Source organism: Gavialis gangeticus, unplaced genomic scaffold (genome assembly GCF_001723915.1).
Source record: "Gavialis gangeticus isolate Ggan-Ray unplaced genomic scaffold, GavGan_comp1, whole genome shotgun sequence".
NCBI classification, from domain to species: domain Eukaryota; kingdom Metazoa; phylum Chordata; order Crocodylia; family Gavialidae; genus Gavialis; species Gavialis gangeticus.
In genome coordinates, this window is record NW_017729022.1 from 146,449,641 (window position 1) to 146,466,688 (window position 17,048).

The following is a 17,048-nucleotide window of genomic DNA, read 5'->3' on the forward strand; positions in this document are numbered from 1 at the left end:
GTGGTGTTTGTGTTCATATTCAGATCTTACTTGTAATGCCTACGGCCATGTGAGACAAATGGCTCTTCAGATTATTGGATGGGCAATATTTTAAGAGTTTATTTTTTCAAAGAACGTCAGCAGAGTCTGTGGCTCATTAGATTTGGGGACTTAATTTTGGAGCACTATAGGCATTAAAACTTCTTATCATCACTTAGCTGGTTATCTTTTTCTGCATTTTTCTGCTCAATGAACACATCTGTTACATGAAGAAAAGGCAGATTTCAATCTCCACTTACATCTTTTGTACTGTTCTAAAAGTGTCTTCTGTAGTGCTGAATTTGCACATAATTGGGTTCTTTACCTATATATTTTCTTAAAGTCTTATTCAGGGTCTGATCTAAAGCCAATGAAGGAGTCAATAGATAGACTCCATTGACTCCAATGAGCTTTGGATCAGGCCTTTAGTCCTGTAGTACCATAGCAGCTATCATTTGGGGAATTAATGGTGCATATTCCATATGAAAATCCAAAATGTTTCACACTCTATATTGTTTATATTGTTGAAATTATGAAGTAATATCAGTACCAAACTGCAGAAATGTCTACCATCAAGAGTAGTATTAGCTCATTAATGTTAACTTCATCATTCCATTGTGGTGATTCAGTCAGTGTTATATAACACTTTATAGTTGCAAAGGAACCCACTTGGTAGAAAATGACCTCTCACTGTTTGCCGCACTGATGGCAACCTGCGTCTGTGTCCATCAGCAGCTGCTTTTATGACACAGTCTATGACATCAGTATTTTACATACTCAGGAATACCATGAGGCAAAATTCTGGCATCTTGTAATTTAAACAGAACCTTAGGTACTAGGGCTACAACTCAGACTTCTTTAGTTTGTCCTCCTAAAGGACATTTGCACTACAAGTTTCTTTGCAATAGCTGCAAGTTGGCAGTTTGCCATCAAGAGACTTTGAACTACATTTTAGGAGTACTGTTATAAAACAAGTGTTACAGTTTTATCAAGGCCATTGCACGCAACAAAACCATTATGATAAAACAGGCTTTAAGACAACCCCCATCACTTAAAAAAAAAAAAAAACACTACAGGTGCAGTCATACATTACGCCTAGACCAGGGGTTGTCAACCAGGGGTACACATACCCCTGGAGGTACTTTGTAAGGTCCTGGGGGTTATGCGGGGGCAGGTGGGGATAGAATGCAGCCACCCCACACCGCTACCTCCCAGGAACAGGGCTGGGGCAGGATGAGAGCAGGGCTGCACAGATGCTGTGCTGGTGTTGCTGCTGCTCACCACGCCCCTGCTCCGCATCTGGCCACTTGCCACACTCCTCTCCCCCACCTCCCCTGGGCTCTGAGTCTGGTCGCTTGCCACCCCCTCTACCCCCCCGGTGAAAAGGGGTCTGCTGGGGTATACTTATTAAAAAAGGTTGAAAACCCCTGACCTAGACCATACTAAAAGCTCTTAAAGCATGAGTGTCTGCAGATTAGAGCCTGTTAATTGGTGCTAAGTGCCTTCCGAGCATTGCAAAGTTATGCCGCTCCAGGCGAGGGTAAGTGCATATTTAAAATTAGAAACAATATGTGAAGTTTTTTGTTATTGGAAGCTCTTACCATTTTGAGAACTTTATGCATTACGAGTTAGCAAATAAACGCCACTTGTGTAGACTACTTTTATTATCTGTTGTGTCCTGAAAAGATGAGTGAGCCATGCTGTTTTGCTTCCATTTGTCGTCACTCATGTGGTAAGAGGGTAAACCTTATGCTTGTTTAAAAAAAAAAAAAAAAAAAAGTCTTGCTATGCTTCGTATGTTTGGCTTAACTATGCAGAATGACCCATTGTGTCTTGCATAGCATTTTCATCACAAGGTTAAAAAATGGGGCTTCATCTTGAGTATGGAGCTTCATCTTGAAATAAATTGGGTTACATTATTTGTTTCCCACATGGGTCTGATTCAGAAAAGCAGTTATATGTGTGTTTGTGTATCCCTTTCTGTTTAACAGATTGTATTACCATAAGCTTATTGTATCCTTCCTAGAATGGAGATTCATTCCAAAATCATTTATGATTGGGGACCTACTGAATTTGTGATTTTGCAGATTCTGTAAAATACGAAATTGCCTGTAAAATCTGTGGAATCCTGCCCTTCACCGCTGCTTGGCTGTGAGGGCTGCCTATCATGTGGCTCTGCCCCTCTCCAGCAGTCGGTGGTGAGGGATGGGGCTTCATGATAGATAGCCCTCGGTGCCAATCGGTGAGGGGCAGGGCCACCAGGGCTTCTTGTCCAATCGGAGGCATGGGGGCCCTGCCATGCTTCACTCATGAAATGGCTGCCTGAGCTCACATTCTGCCTGTGAATGGCAGCCCCTCTGAATTAGGTAGGTCCCTGGTTATGATCCTTAAAAGCTCTGGGAAAGTGTGTGTGATTATATTGACTCCGTTCAATAAAAAAGCACCAATGTTAAGTTGCTCCAATATTTAGTTTGGAAACAAATTTATGACACCTTGAAGATGAAATATAGCTTTGTTTCATTTTAGCAATTTAGTTGCTTTAAAAAGAATATTGATTCATGTAGAGCACACATTTTGTCATGTGGTTTGCCACTGGTACAATTGAACTAATTGGCTTTATTTTCTGTTTTACAGCGGGAACAACATATATCTTTAGCAAAGGTGGTGGACAAATCACTTATACATGGCCTCCGAATGATCGGCCAAGCACTCGTGCAGACAGACTGGCGATAGGGTTTAGCACTGTTCAAAAAGAAGCTGTTTTGGTACGAGTGGACAGTACTAGTGGGCTCGGAGACTATTTAGAGCTGCATATCGTAAGTATTATCAGCAAATACAAGTTATTTCTATATATGTCGTGACTGATGCCAGGCTTTTTCATTCTATTACAGTTGATCAGATATGTAACGTTTACACAATCATAGGGTCAATAGTTTAATTAAAGGAAAATGACTTATAGCAAGTGTGGCCAACCTGTAGCATGCATACCGCAAGTGGCATAGGCAACTTTTGTGTAGCATGTAGCAGGTCAGGGAAGGGACAAGGAGCACAGAGGAGATAGGGCAGAAAGCAGAGCAGCAGGTCAGGCAGGGGAAGGGGACTGGAGTGGTACTTAGGGGAATCTGTAGCTCATTTGTGGCCTGCTTTCCAAAAAGGTTGTTCCCCACTCGCTTATTATGTATAGTACTGTATAGAAACTTCAGACAGATTCAAAATACCTATTGCTTTATATAGCTGTTTCAATTAAAAAGTTGCACTGTAACATCTGCACAAATATAGCAGTATTTTGGCAATCTAATTATATGAAACAGGACTTTGCAATGTCATAGGAAGATACATTAGTCTTGGAGGATTTCAGCTGAAATCTGTTGCGGGAATTACAATGATCACAACTGAATGTACTCATTGCTAATAATAAAAGGAGTCAACTGGTTTCATCATTGCTGCGTAGTGATAAATTTTCAGTAGAAAACACAGTTGTCACACTAGGAAATCTAAAAAAGTAATTTTAGTTGCCTTGAAGCAAATAAGTAGCAATCAAAACTGAAGGCATCTTGGTTTTATGGCAACATAAATAAATGATCAGTTGAGATAGTTAACTAGGGCAGTATAAAATTTTGTAGTTTAGATTAATCTCAACTTTGCTTGATTTTGATTTAAGAGCCTTGCTACTTCTAGGAACAAGATTAGTTCCTCTTGAAAGAAATTACTTATTGATCTATCCCCAATTATACTTTTACCCTCCAAAAACATTCTGCAGTGATCATTTCCAAATCATACAGGGCAGTGCTACTAAATTGCAGGACTACAACATTCAATCTTCCCCCTCACCTGCTGGATTTCTGTAAAGGATTTTTCACATTCTAGACTGAGATTTCTTTCATTTACTGGTTGAAATGTTATCGTTTTCCAAACCCCTTTCTTACTCACCAACTCATTTATCCAATTGTTTGAATGTGTGCTGCAATCTTGGTTTCAAAATGTGAGTAAATAAACTCTGAAATGCCAAAAGGGCCAAGCTTTAAGGTGTTTCAAATCAAACTCTGGGTTGCTAACGAGAATCAAGAAGTTTGTCTTCCAATTCCAAAGTTGTCATCAGGTGCCCATACTCCTCTTCCCTTTAAAGTTATTAGCAAAACTTCCATTGACTTAAGAAGGATATTGTTACAACTAGTGTCTATTGCATTCCAGTCTGAAATAGGATTTCCAGGGTCTCCACTGGAATTTTTAAGAACAGTTGTACCATTGAATAATTTTAGAGGAAGGTTAAAATCCTACTGGGTTATCATTACCTGGTACCTGTTGGAAATCAGTATAAATTTTTTTTTTTTAAATTGCATACAATGTTTTCAGAAGCACCCTGGAAAACTAGAAAGTCAGTGGGACTCAAGCACTTTAGGCATAGTCACACATTCACTTGCAGCATTTGCAATTCATTGCAATATTGGGATGTGTTAAAGTTGGTATGTTTCAGGAGGCCTAATTCCTTGTATGAGCTCAAGATAATCCTTGCCTGGAAGGGACTAGGTGGCTCTGAAGTGCCACAGTAGCACTTAATATGCACTAAACTCTTTGAGCAAGCATTTGTTTATGTTTTACCTGCATAATGTGTTAAATTGAACATGTGACACCACCCTTTAGAAAACTTGAGTACTACTTCAGTTCACTCTGGTATTAGGAAATGTTCATGATTATAAAAATGTGTGCATAAAAAGTGTGTATGCACGTTATCTTCCATACATACATTATATTTGAATTAGATCTTTGTTCAGCCTATTGTTACAGTCATACTGAGAGATAAATCATCTGCAATGGTGGCAGAATGAGGGCCTTATGCTATTTAAAGTTTCTGTTTTGCACTGAGGTTGAGACGCCTATAAGAAAATTGAAATGTTTAATAATCAAGTAAAATGCACATGGGGACAAAAGAGTTCAATGCTCTGCATAACTTTGTACAAGTAATACCTGATATGTTACTATAGGTATGTACGACAAATAAAATGGGGCCTAAAATAGATTAAACCTAAGGATAATAGATTTGCATGAGTATTTGACTAAATGCCTGCATTATTATTAGAGGCATAAATATACACAGATCTCCAGCTCTTTTTTTATACCAAGCATATTGCTGTAACATAGTAATCTTCTTATATTTAATGCCTCAAGTTCAAAATTTAAAGCAATGTGGTTTTTGTGTCTTGTATTGAACATCAGAATTTTACCAAGTAGAGTATTAGCTTTTATGAGCCACCCTAATGACAAATTACTAGATGTATTTGGAGTTTAGCATGAAAACAGCTAAGGAGATTTGGAACTATGGCTTTAAGTAAAAAATGTTAATGTCAAGTTCGTGAAATAGGTTAGACTAATATGCCAGAAAGTGGCACTTGACATGTAACATTTGAGAATGGAAGATGATTAAATAAGTGCTTTTAAAACTTTTAATTCTGATAGCAGAGGAGCATTACAAGTCTTATTAGGGAAATTTAGTTTGTGTTTGCCCTGCATATTATTTTGTTTACTTTAAGATGTTGTAAACCTAATAATGAAACCAAGCTCGTAAGAGAGTCTGATTTAGAAAATTGCTACTTATCTGAATCAAGGTTTGCTATTAAGCTAAAAATACAGTTTTTAAAAAGTAATAATTTCACCTACCAAAATAACCATTGTTAACACAGTTAATATTTCAAATATACAATCTCTGCCTCCTCTTTCTCCCTGTGCCCCATATTTAACAGTTTCAAGCTAAATATTTTAAACTTCATTATGCTTCAGGCAACTTATGCAATCTGTGTACATTTTTGCACCCTGATTTTAAAGGAAAGCATATTAACATGACGAAAAGAACCGCAGTCACTTTCACACATGCAAAGTGAAGTGGAGCACCTGCATAGTCTTTACTAGGAGCTTAGGTCTGAAGTGCCAGAAAAAGTAGGTGTCATGTACATACTTCAGGCTCTCTCTGTTCATTTCCCCATGGTCACTTCCTTTACCTGTTCCCAGAATAAAGTGCTTCCAGCCCTGGGCTTCATTATTGTTCCTTGGGCTTCAGTGTAGTTCCCTTTTCCCCCCTCTATTTAGAATTATCTGTAGCTACCTATTCAGCTGAAGAAAACCATTCCTCTTTTGTGTATTAGCTCTAAGTAAAGTTAGATATTCAAAAACAAAACCTCCTCTTCCTTAAATTGCTTTTCAGAGTTACTCAACTGTTGTCCACAGCCCTTGCTGATAGCTCCTGTTTTTCTCCAGGTGCTCTACCTGAATAAATTAGTAAGTCTTTGTCTTTTTCTGGCCAGGCCTCCTTCACCACTAACAGGGAAGGTAGATGTTGATGCACTCTATCTCCCTTACCAACATCTCTTGCTGTGACATCCCACAGTTCCAAGTATTTGCCTAGACAATTTTCCCTTGGCATACTGAGAGCCTAGTAGCAAAGTAGCACTAGACTAAGATGTCACCTTAAAGGGCTGCCTGTTACTATGGCCTATGTGACAGTGTTGCTGACATAGTAATGTGCCATTCTCCAGTGTGAAGCATCCCTGCTACTTGTGAAGGGAAAAAAATAAAAACAGATTTCCAATAATAAGATTAATCTGTATGTCTGCATTACTTTCAATAACATTTATGTGACCTTTTATACATAAGGGAGGTGAAAACTATACCAAAAGATGTATACCAAAAAAAAAAAAAGCATTTCCTGTACAAGATAGATTCCAAGAAGGACAGAGTTAGAAGTCTTGCATCTTCTTTTGCTAATCATTACTTTTGTAGCGTCTGAATACACTAAGAGATGGACAGGCAAATATTATATGATAATCTCAAATTCTACAAATGGTAATGCATAACTTTTTTGGAAAGAGAAAAGAGAATATTTTAGTATTCTGCCTTTCTTTATGGAAAATGATGGACTTTTAGAAATATGGAGTAAAGTGATGCATAAAAAACTCAAATTCTAATGGGTGTTGTTGATGTGCTTCAAGTAGGTAAAATATTATGCCCTGATAATAATCAGACACAAATTCTAAAGTACAAATTCTAAGTGCTTGGTATTAATTTAATTATTCTTTAAATTGAAATAAATGATTCGACTGATTTTTATTGGGAACAAGGTGTGGACAGTGCTGCATGCTTTTGAAAAGCACACCCTAAACTCAGGAACAAATATTTTTTAAAATGCATCTAGGTTCAAGGGAGATTGCTGAGGACTGTAAAGTAGTATTATTTCTCTCTCATTTGAAAAAAAAATTAAGAAAATGATTTTTAGAAAGATATGGATCAATAAGATTAATGATGTTTGCTAAGAAGTCTTGGAAGCTATATTAAGGGATGTGGTGGCATGTTGTGTGGAAAAATGTGGTTTGATTAAGGACTGCCAATATGGATATAAGCAAGGGAAGTCATGCTTAATTAACCTGAAATTCTATAAAGATGTAGCTTTACTGGCATGATAGAAATTCAGCATAATGTTTATATTTTCAGAAAGCATTTAACAAAGCTTTACATCAGGGATTGATGACTAAGGGAAATAGTCACGTAAGAGGATGAATAGTACTCTGACACGTGTTCTTTACTTGTGAATGAACTGGTTGTTTTCTCTTTCTGTGTAGGTGCGCACACACATTTATGTACATATGTATGTATGTATATATGTATGTGTGTGTAAATGAGGGAGAGGAGTAAACTGAAGCGTTTTTGTCAAAGAATCTAGATACAGGTTGCCTGAAATATTTTGTGCTTTTTGTGTCATTTCTGGAGAATTAATTAGCTGGAAACAAATATGGAATCAAGCAAAGCTTTTGTATGGATACAAAATATTTTTAAACACTTTAATTCACCAACATTTTTGAGAGAAATATATATTTCTGATCAACCCAAATCATGTTGTGTTTCAATTTTTTGAACTGCTGTCAAATGAAAAAGTCAGTTATTAGCAGTTATATATCTTTCCAGTCTTTCTCTCTCCTTCTCTTGTGTGTGCGTAAACACAAACATACACACATCCCCTAAACTGCTCCAACAGCGTTTCCATAAATTCATTTGAAAATGAGTTTCTGTATACATATTATATATAACATTAATTTTGTTTTTATTTACATCAAGATAAATACCCTTCACAGCAGTGGTGATGTACTAGAAGTCTCTGTGTTTTTCATGTGTGCATGTATCCATTCAGATGAACAGAGATGTGGGTTTTCTGGAAAATTTTGAATTGGAATATTTTCCAATGCCCTAAATAGTGTTATCTGATTTAGCATGTTTATTTGACTTACATTTAGTAAACAAAACTAAAAAAGTACCCCCATGTTACAGTAATGTCCTGATAGCCGCAAATATTTGAACTTAAATATTTGATTAGGAAAAAAAATTAAATACAGCACACTTAATGTGGTTTAAATGTTATATTCAAACAAATTCAAAGCCATATGTGGAAAGAAATTATTTTTATTGGAATACTTGTAAAAATGTAAAGACAATACACAATAACATGTACTTCCCTTACTTTCTTTAAATTTAAGAAAAAAAACCCAAAGGCACTGAAAACTGTTGACATGCTAATTGTAACTCACCCAAAGAACTGTGCATGATATGCCATGGTTGTCCACTCATCTACTTCAACAGAGTTTAACTCTCTTCCACTGAGGTCACTGCAGCACCTCCAGTGTCACTGTCACTATCGGTAGAATCACTTGCACTACTTGTTAGTTCCATTTCAGAACCAGATTGAGGCAAATCTGATTCAGAGCTACTCGAACCACATTCTCTTTCGCTAAAGGGTGGTTTTACCAATGAGTCTATGGGCAAGGGCAACTTATCACACTGCATCTTCTTCACTAATTGTGCTTCTGCCTGATTCTCCAGAAGCAAGAGATTTTGAGAAATAGAAACAAGCTTAGCCGTACATTCATTTGTTAGTCTGTTCCTCCTCCTTTGTCTCGACTGAGCTGAAAGCCTTTCAGTTCCATTCACAAGAAGGTGCTGTTGATGGAATGCTTCGGATCCTTAGAGCAATTTTGGACAACAGTTGGATGTTACAGTATCCCTTCCACCATGTGAGAGGAGACATGTTCTCTGCTGCCTGCCAAATGATGTTTTTGCTCCAAAGTTTTCTTTTGCGCAGTACTCGGGAATGTCTGTCATCGTGGCTATTTCGTCGATGTTGGGGACATTCTTAGCTACTGCCATAATTGTATTAAGAGAAGTAGATAACTCATCTTCTGATAAATGTTGTCCTCTGTGTTCAGGACCCAAAAGGTTTGCTGCCAGATGAACTGGATGAGAGCAAAACTCAGATCTCTTAGTAAATATTTGTTTCACTTTTTTGTTGGATAGAGGTGAAGAAGGCAAAAGCTCAATTCGATTTTCATTCAGTTGCCTGAATATTTCCAGAATATTTGAAAGGCTTCGTGCATCTCCTTCAGGTTTCTTGATAGCCACTGAAACTGGTAGTAGCAAATTGAATGGTCCTTGTACTCAAACCCAGAATGCATGGTTGTTGAGAATCTGCTTCTGAACATTCACAGGAATAATCAGAGATACTGTGTCATCTACAGATGCACACGGCAAGCAGTTCTTTGCACACAGTAAACACTTTGTAGCTGAGCCCCATCTAGTTTCTCTTGGCAGTAAAAGTGCATTTTCCTTCCCTTGCTTCTCTTTCTGTAATTTCTTCAAAGTCGGATTAGCAACATGATGATCGTTGAATACCTTCACAATTGCTTTGCTCCTTGCCAATATTGTCTTCATTGTATTCACACTTACTATGTCCTTTGCCAGGAGATTCAACCCATGAGCAAGACAGCCAAATATTATTAAATGAGGATACTTTGTCTTTAATACTTGCCATGCAGCTTTCGTGTTACTTGCATTATCAGTTACAAGGGCTTGTACCCTGGAGGGACCTGCACTTTCAATCTCTTCACTTAGGAATTTGGCTATGTATTAACCTGTAGGACACGAAGATTCGATAGCAATTGCTTTCAGGAATATTGGTTCATGAGTTGCTAACATAATATTCAATAAAGGATTTCCTTGTATATCAGTTCATCCATCTGACATCAGAGTCAGTGATTCTGTTTGACCATCCTCTGAATAACCTTTGTTTGAATTCTGTCATATTCTCTATCTAAGAGAGAACGCGATAAGCGATAACATGACGGTAACTTATATGATAGGCGAATTAGTTTATAATGTTCCTTCCAGTATTGATTTTCAGTTATAGAAAGAGGTCTACCACTTGCAAATATAGCTCGAGCTAATGTCTCCTCTCCTTTTTCTTGATCTTCTCTTGACATTTTGTCCACAAAGCTTGATAAAAAGCATGACTGTCTTGAATAGTTACTCATGGTGGATCGCATATCTAGTGATAGTGATCTTGAAAGCGAGGATCCTGCTTCTTCTTGGCCCCAGACCTGGCAGCTCAACATTTTCACTTTCATTTTCATTTTCTTGCAAATCTGTTATTTCACTCAAACTACCAACTTCCTGCAACAAAAGGGGGGAAAGATTTTTATTTTAGCCTATTCTAGTCTAGCCTCATCCATCAGGAGAAGCAGCAGGGAGCTTGCTTCCCCCCTCCCTGCCAGAAAGAATGCTCTGCTGCTCAGCTTGCTGCAGGGCTCAATTGCCCTGAGACTGCAGAGCCAAAGGGAAGTATTGCCTGGCTTCTGCCATTGGCAAGAGGACTAAGATCGCTATACTGGCTTGAAATAGTTTACTATTTATCTATTATGTAGTTTAAAAAAAATGTTAAGCCTAAGCCACTTTGGGTGCTTAGTGCAAGTAGAAAAGCAGGATACACGTATTTTAAATAAGTAAATAAATAATAATCCAGAGTTGTATTAACTTTTAAAATTATAATATTTGAAAACAATATAGATGCTAGTCTATACTGTGTGTTGTTTAACATATTAATTTGTTTACTTACATAGGATTCTTGAAGTAGACTTTTCTCAGACTATGTTGTTCGACCACTTTGTTGTATTAGCTTTCTGTGTAAGGCTTGTACTCTTTCAGGACAGTTTCTACGTGTTATTAAAAGTTTCTTCATTCTTATTGCGTTGTTAGCATACTCCTACCTGCAATATTTACATCTACCAACTTTCTTCCTTCCTTCAGTGGCTTGAACTTCACTATAATGATACCACACACTAGTTTTTTCTGAGTAGGCATTATTGTGACTACTTCAAACCAAAAGCACTAAAAAACTAACAGATCTTATGCAAACACTTCTAACTTCCCCAACTCAAGAAAGAAATGAGACACTGCTCTGTGCGTGTGCTGAACTGAAAATGAAACAAAAATTAATCACAGTTTTAGTTTTGGTTTTGCTTTCACTTGCAGTCTGAGATGAAATAAGAATTTTAGCTTTGGTTTTGATTTGGCCTGCACAGCCAAATAGGTGAATTCATAACTTGATTTTTGGTTGGCATGAGTATATTTATTCTCCTGTTTACAAATCAGTAAAACATGTATGTACTCTCTCACACACTTCCTAGGGATAATCACCTGAAAAACATTAATTACAACTTTGAAACTGCCAAGCTTGCCTAATATTGTATTGGCATCCGTTCGTTGTTACTAATAAATTTTATGAAACAATGAACTTTTAGAAATGGAAAATTTCCCATGGAAAAATAAAGCACTGGAAATTTTTCTGGCCCACATCTCTGCACGTGAAACTGTAGAATGCTATGATAAATTAATTTCTCACTATTTTTAACCATTTCATTTTGCTGCTGAGGAAGAGTCTGATCAAAAAACCCTTGGAAAGATTCTCATTGATTATGGTCTGTTGGAATATAAGTGTCTAAGGACTTACATTTCCATTAATTGAAGAGAATGGCAAAATTATTGACTTAAGGGTGCACTATCAGGGCCCAATTCATGCCTTCAGAAATATTTTTACAGTCTAAACTATAAATACACACTGATGTAAAAGGAAGAAAAAATAATACTAGAGTGATGTTTTTACGTCCTTCCAAATATAAAATTCTTGCTGCCAAAATTACAGATGCTCAGCCTTGTGTCAGTGGGAGCTCATGTGTGTATGTGTGTGTATGTATGTATTTATGCATGTATATGGTTATAATTTTAAAGTCCAAATACAGTCTCGCAAGGCCAAGGAAATAGGGAAGGTGGGCTTTAAGGATCAAATATTTTAGAAGTACTGAGCATTTACAGTTCCAGCAGAAATCTTTGGGAACTCAGCCCTTTTGAAAACCATGCTCTATACCATTGGAAAGAAAAAAATAATCCTAGCTTCCTAATGGGCCCAGCACTTACACTTAGCCTCTAGAAAAGACTAAAAATGAAAATGTTTAAAATTGCCATTTTTATTCGTAGGAAAATGGTGTTAAAGTGACTGTTAGAGGTTCCATGCAGAGCTGTACTAATGTATAATGTGTGAGAATAAATATTGTGTGTATATGTATAACATGTAATTTTTGATTTTCCTTGTATGAAAATGGGAAATACCACTGGAAATATAACTATTTTTGGCAGTAAATGTCTTGCCCTTTGTTTTTAACAGCCCTTAGCCTGTGTTACATGAAACTGATGTGGATAAGAATACAGTAAAAGAGAGACTCCAGGATTGCACATGATTCTAAGTAATAAAAAGCAAAGCAATCACAATAAGACTGGACAGGCAAGTGATAAGTACACAATATTTACTCAAATACAAGATGACTCTGTTTATAAGACAACCCCCCAACAATTAGATTTGATACTTGGAATATTTATAAATTTGTTATAATTTTCCAGATATAGACAGTAGTTATTGGAGATTGACCTTGTATTTGTCCCCCTCACACTGCTGCATCAGAGAAAATAAATCTGGGGGTGGAGGCGGTAGCTCTTTTTCTCTCTGCTTCCCTGCAATGTTTTTTTTCATGGCAGCCCCTTCCCCCTCTCCTTGCTGTCAGACCCTGCTCTCCCTGAGCACATGGAAATGAGTAGCAAATTTGGAAACAACCTTGAAATTAAACATAGCTGTAGCAATTTGCATACTCTTAGTTCATCCAAAATTGGTTCATGTTACCTTTTTTTTGAAACTGCTGTGAAGTTTTAACACAGGTACTCCAAAAACACACTTTCAAGCAGAACTTTGGCACCTACTTATGTATATAGTATCAATTATGCATGCTATAAGTCCAAAGACAAAGGCTCATGATGTACTGTATAGATCATTGGGCTGGACCTCACCAGAGTCAACAGCATTTCAAGCCCTGTTGATCCCACAGCTTGGCACTGCTCTGTATGTGTGTGTGCTCCAGATGCCCCTCACAAAAAGGATCCATGTGCTAATTAGTCTCCACTTATAACTAGAACTAGGTGTTCTTGTCACAAGTCCTTGGATGCTCCAAAAATGTATATGCAAATAATGTGCAGGACAACCTGGTCTGGCTTCACATCCTGGAGGGTGGGGCCACACTTATCATACGTGCCAGGCTGAGAGAGTGAGCAACAAAAGGATTCTGGGTGAACTGTTTGGATCCCACTTCGTGATCTTTGCTAGACATTTAATGCTGGTGAAGAAACAAGAATAGCTAGAAATAGGAAACAAAGGCTCAGCTTTGGAAGTGAAGAGGAAATAAAAATGTATACAATTCCATGGCTCACCGTGACTTTAAAAAGAGTCAGCAGTGAAGGTGACTGTGCTTAATGGGCATTATAATATATCTTATTCAGTTGTGCTACACCAACCTATTCTTGTGTAGATTCCCATCAGCATGTTTGCCCAGTGTGGGCCCTGTGTTTTAGAATCAGATTTAATGGTGACTGCCTTTAGTCAACTTTGTAGTTGGTTTCCAGTGCTGAGCACATGATGCAGTTTAATTATAGGCATTGCATTTAGTGAAATTTTCTTGTATACAATTATAAGATGAGGGGTTTTTCCCTCCTGCCAACTAGGGGAGGGGAAAGCTCATTTTATATTTGAGTAAATATTATGGTATGGAAAAAATCAATTAATTCAGAGGGTACTCACCCTTCAGACCCCATGGGCCAGATGAGTTGTGTGGGGCCATTCATAGGCTGGATCTGGCATATGTGGTTGGCACAATCAGGCATGCTTGCCTGGCCACATGCACTGGCCCAGTCCTGTGCGTCTTATCCAGCCATGAGCTGGCACCACCACAATCCAGTGTGAGCTATATGTAAGGCCCCACTACAGAAATAGGGAGATATCTGTACAACTCTGGAGGCTGCTTATTTTCCTATGAGAGGGGAATGGGTAATGGAATCATTCTTACCGAGTAGTCAGGTAACTTGGAGTTATATCAGGGTGCACTTTGGTCGTTCACTATGTGAAATACAGTTCTGCCATAAGTATACAAACAGTGATCTACATACCTCTGCACAACAGTGTTCTAGCCCTCAGTACTGGCAGATCTCAAGGGGCTGTTTGAGTGAGCAGATTTGAGATGAATACCATAATTAAGCTCATTCATTATTAGCAGTTCTTAGGGCCTGATCCTTTCCCTTTCACTTTAATGAAGGAACCTCCATTGAATTTGGTGATGCATGTTCAGGGCTTCTGCTCCAGCAAAAAGTGAGAGCTATGAGCACAAAACTCTCTGCTTCCTATAAGGGTAGGGAATTCAGAAACTTGTAAACCTAAATGTTAATCAAGAAATTAAAGAATACAGAGGGGACCTGGCCCAAATCATTCTGTAATTGTTATAATAAATATAAGTTACTGGAGAAGTTAAAAAAAATACTGCTTATGTCATTAACTCGGTCAAACAAGAAACCTTGGTTTGTTTTTGGAGCAGGAGACTACCACAATGACAAGGCAGATATAAGAGTAGGGAGATGTAATTAAGTAAAATCTGAAAAGGGCTTTACTTTAAGCCCTACTTTACTTCTTAAGTAAACTCTAGTTTTAACATTGCCTCTTGTACAATTCTGAATTATCATGTGGATCCAATTTTAAGTGCCAAACAACCATGGATTCTTGCTCTTTGTTTCCTTCTCCCTGTTTCCATCTTTCCTTATCTAAGTAATTTTCTTATTATGTTCACAAACATAGATTCACTGACATTGTAAGCATTTGGTATGGTGTGTAGTAGAAGTTGAAATCCTGATGCATCTTGATGAAAGCAGGTGGTAACCTCCAGGGGTCTGTCAGTTACAATATACTGATTTTTCCCTATAGAATGTGGCCTGCTGTGTAGTATGTCACATAGCTACAGGAATGACAAATTCAATATACAAATATTTATTGTGTGGTATACTCAAATGCAAGACCCTTCCCACGCAGCATTATTGATTAGCTCAGTTTAATCGGGGGGTGGAATCTGTAAAGTATGTGGTTTTTACTAAGGCCTCCTCTACACATTACACTTAAGGTATGATTAACCAGGATATCATGCCTTAAGTCATGACCCAGCTACATGTTCACACAATTAATGGCATGATAAAATAAGCCCTTAATTTGAACGTGTGGCCAGCTGCTCCCCTATGGATGGGAGCCCCGTCAACTGACAAGGCTCACAAAGGTGGCAGTGTTGTCAGCTGTGGGACTCAGTGGGGAGAATGCTGTCCCCTCTCCGAGCCTTCTTAGCTGTGGAACTCTCAGCAAGGGCAATGTCTTCAGCTGTGACACTCACAGCAGGAATAGTGGGAAGAACACTTCTGCGACTTCAAGTGCAGCAGCAATGTGGGCTCTGAGGCTCACAAAAGTGTTCCCCACGCTGCCGCTGCTGGGAGCCCCACACCAGGATGCTCAAAGCAGGAGCAGTGTTCTTCCTGCTCCTTCTTCTGCGAGCCCCACAGCCAACAATGCTTGCAACAGGGGCACCATTCACCGTGCTGCCCCTACTGTAAGCCCCATCAACTGTGAAGCTCGCAGCTGTGGGAGCCACTGGCATCATGATCCTAGACTCTCCCTGCACTGGAGATAAGGTGTGATGGGATCTAATGCATGATCCCACAATTGTGCCTCCTGCCATGCATATAGGGCATAGCAGGAGGTGCAGTTGTATGGATTGTGCATCCAATTACCCCTTTACCTGGACTTATAGAGGGGTCCTAAGAAACTTACCCTGGAGCTGCAGCCAGGGAGCAGAGGGGAGGGGCCAGCCCTGTTGTGGAGCAGAGAGTCCGGCCCAGGTCGGAGAGCATGTGGGCATGCTGGGAGAGTATTATTTATCATTTACCAGCAAGGGGTCTGGGACAGACATTGCATAAACCAGTTTGAGCCAAACAGGTAAGTCTGACACTACATTCAGTCAGGCTTATCTCAAACCGGTTTCAGCCACTTTCAGACTGGTTTATGTGCACTGTTATGGGTTGAAACCAGTTTCTGATCACTTAAACCAGTTTGTGTAATGTCTGTCCCTAGCCCAAGAGGAAAATTTTAAAACATGGTGAGCACCTCCTCACTTTGCCCCAAACTGACTATGTTCCTTCTGGTCCCAACCACATACATGTCTTCTGCTTTACACCCCAGAAGTCTTTTCACTAGCTTCCATGCTCTCTTTTGATACAAAAGATGCAGCTATTTAAAATGCATCAAATAAATTTGTCAGCACTAACTTCCTTTAGATTTTTTTTCTGTGCATAAACAGAGTTAATGGAAAACATAAATGATCATTTTAGCCATGGTACCAAATTTTAAACACTCTTTGTCTAATTGTAACAGCAAAACCATTTTGTAATTAACCACCTGAAATAGAAACCAGAGAGTCTTGGAAATTATTTGACCATATATTCATAAGACATTTTGAGAAATGAGAAGTTTTGTATGGTCAAAGACAAGTTTCAGATGAGCTAGACTGATGATAGTGGTCTCTGCACATGTGAGCTTTGTGGGTTAGTCACCCTTCTCTGTTTATTCTGGCAAGTCATGTAAGAAGTCAGTCCTGATAATGTATCTTTGAAATTGCCACTGTCTAGTTCCTGTCCAGTCTGCAGAAACATATACAAACAACCCCCTGGCTGTATGGATGTCAGTGATTATCTGACTTCTAGCTTGTCAACGTGTTCTAAAGCGAGAGAGATGTGTGCGTAAGTAATGGATTTGAGTC

At 38.5% G+C, this 17,048-nt stretch overlaps 1 protein-coding gene across 29 annotated transcripts in view; it reads left to right on the top strand.

The window, feature by feature from the left end:
• NRXN1 (neurexin 1) overlaps positions 1–17,048 on the top strand; it is a 1,443,145-nt gene that overhangs the window by 1,024,969 nt on the left and 401,128 nt on the right. For all 29 annotated transcript variants that reach the window (XM_019516265.1, XM_019516266.1, XM_019516286.1 and 26 more), the window contains one exon: positions 2,653–2,834. In XM_019516265.1, coding sequence (XP_019371810.1) covers positions 2,653–2,834 — 182 coding nt within the window. The remainder of the gene's footprint in view (positions 1–2,652; positions 2,835–17,048) is intronic.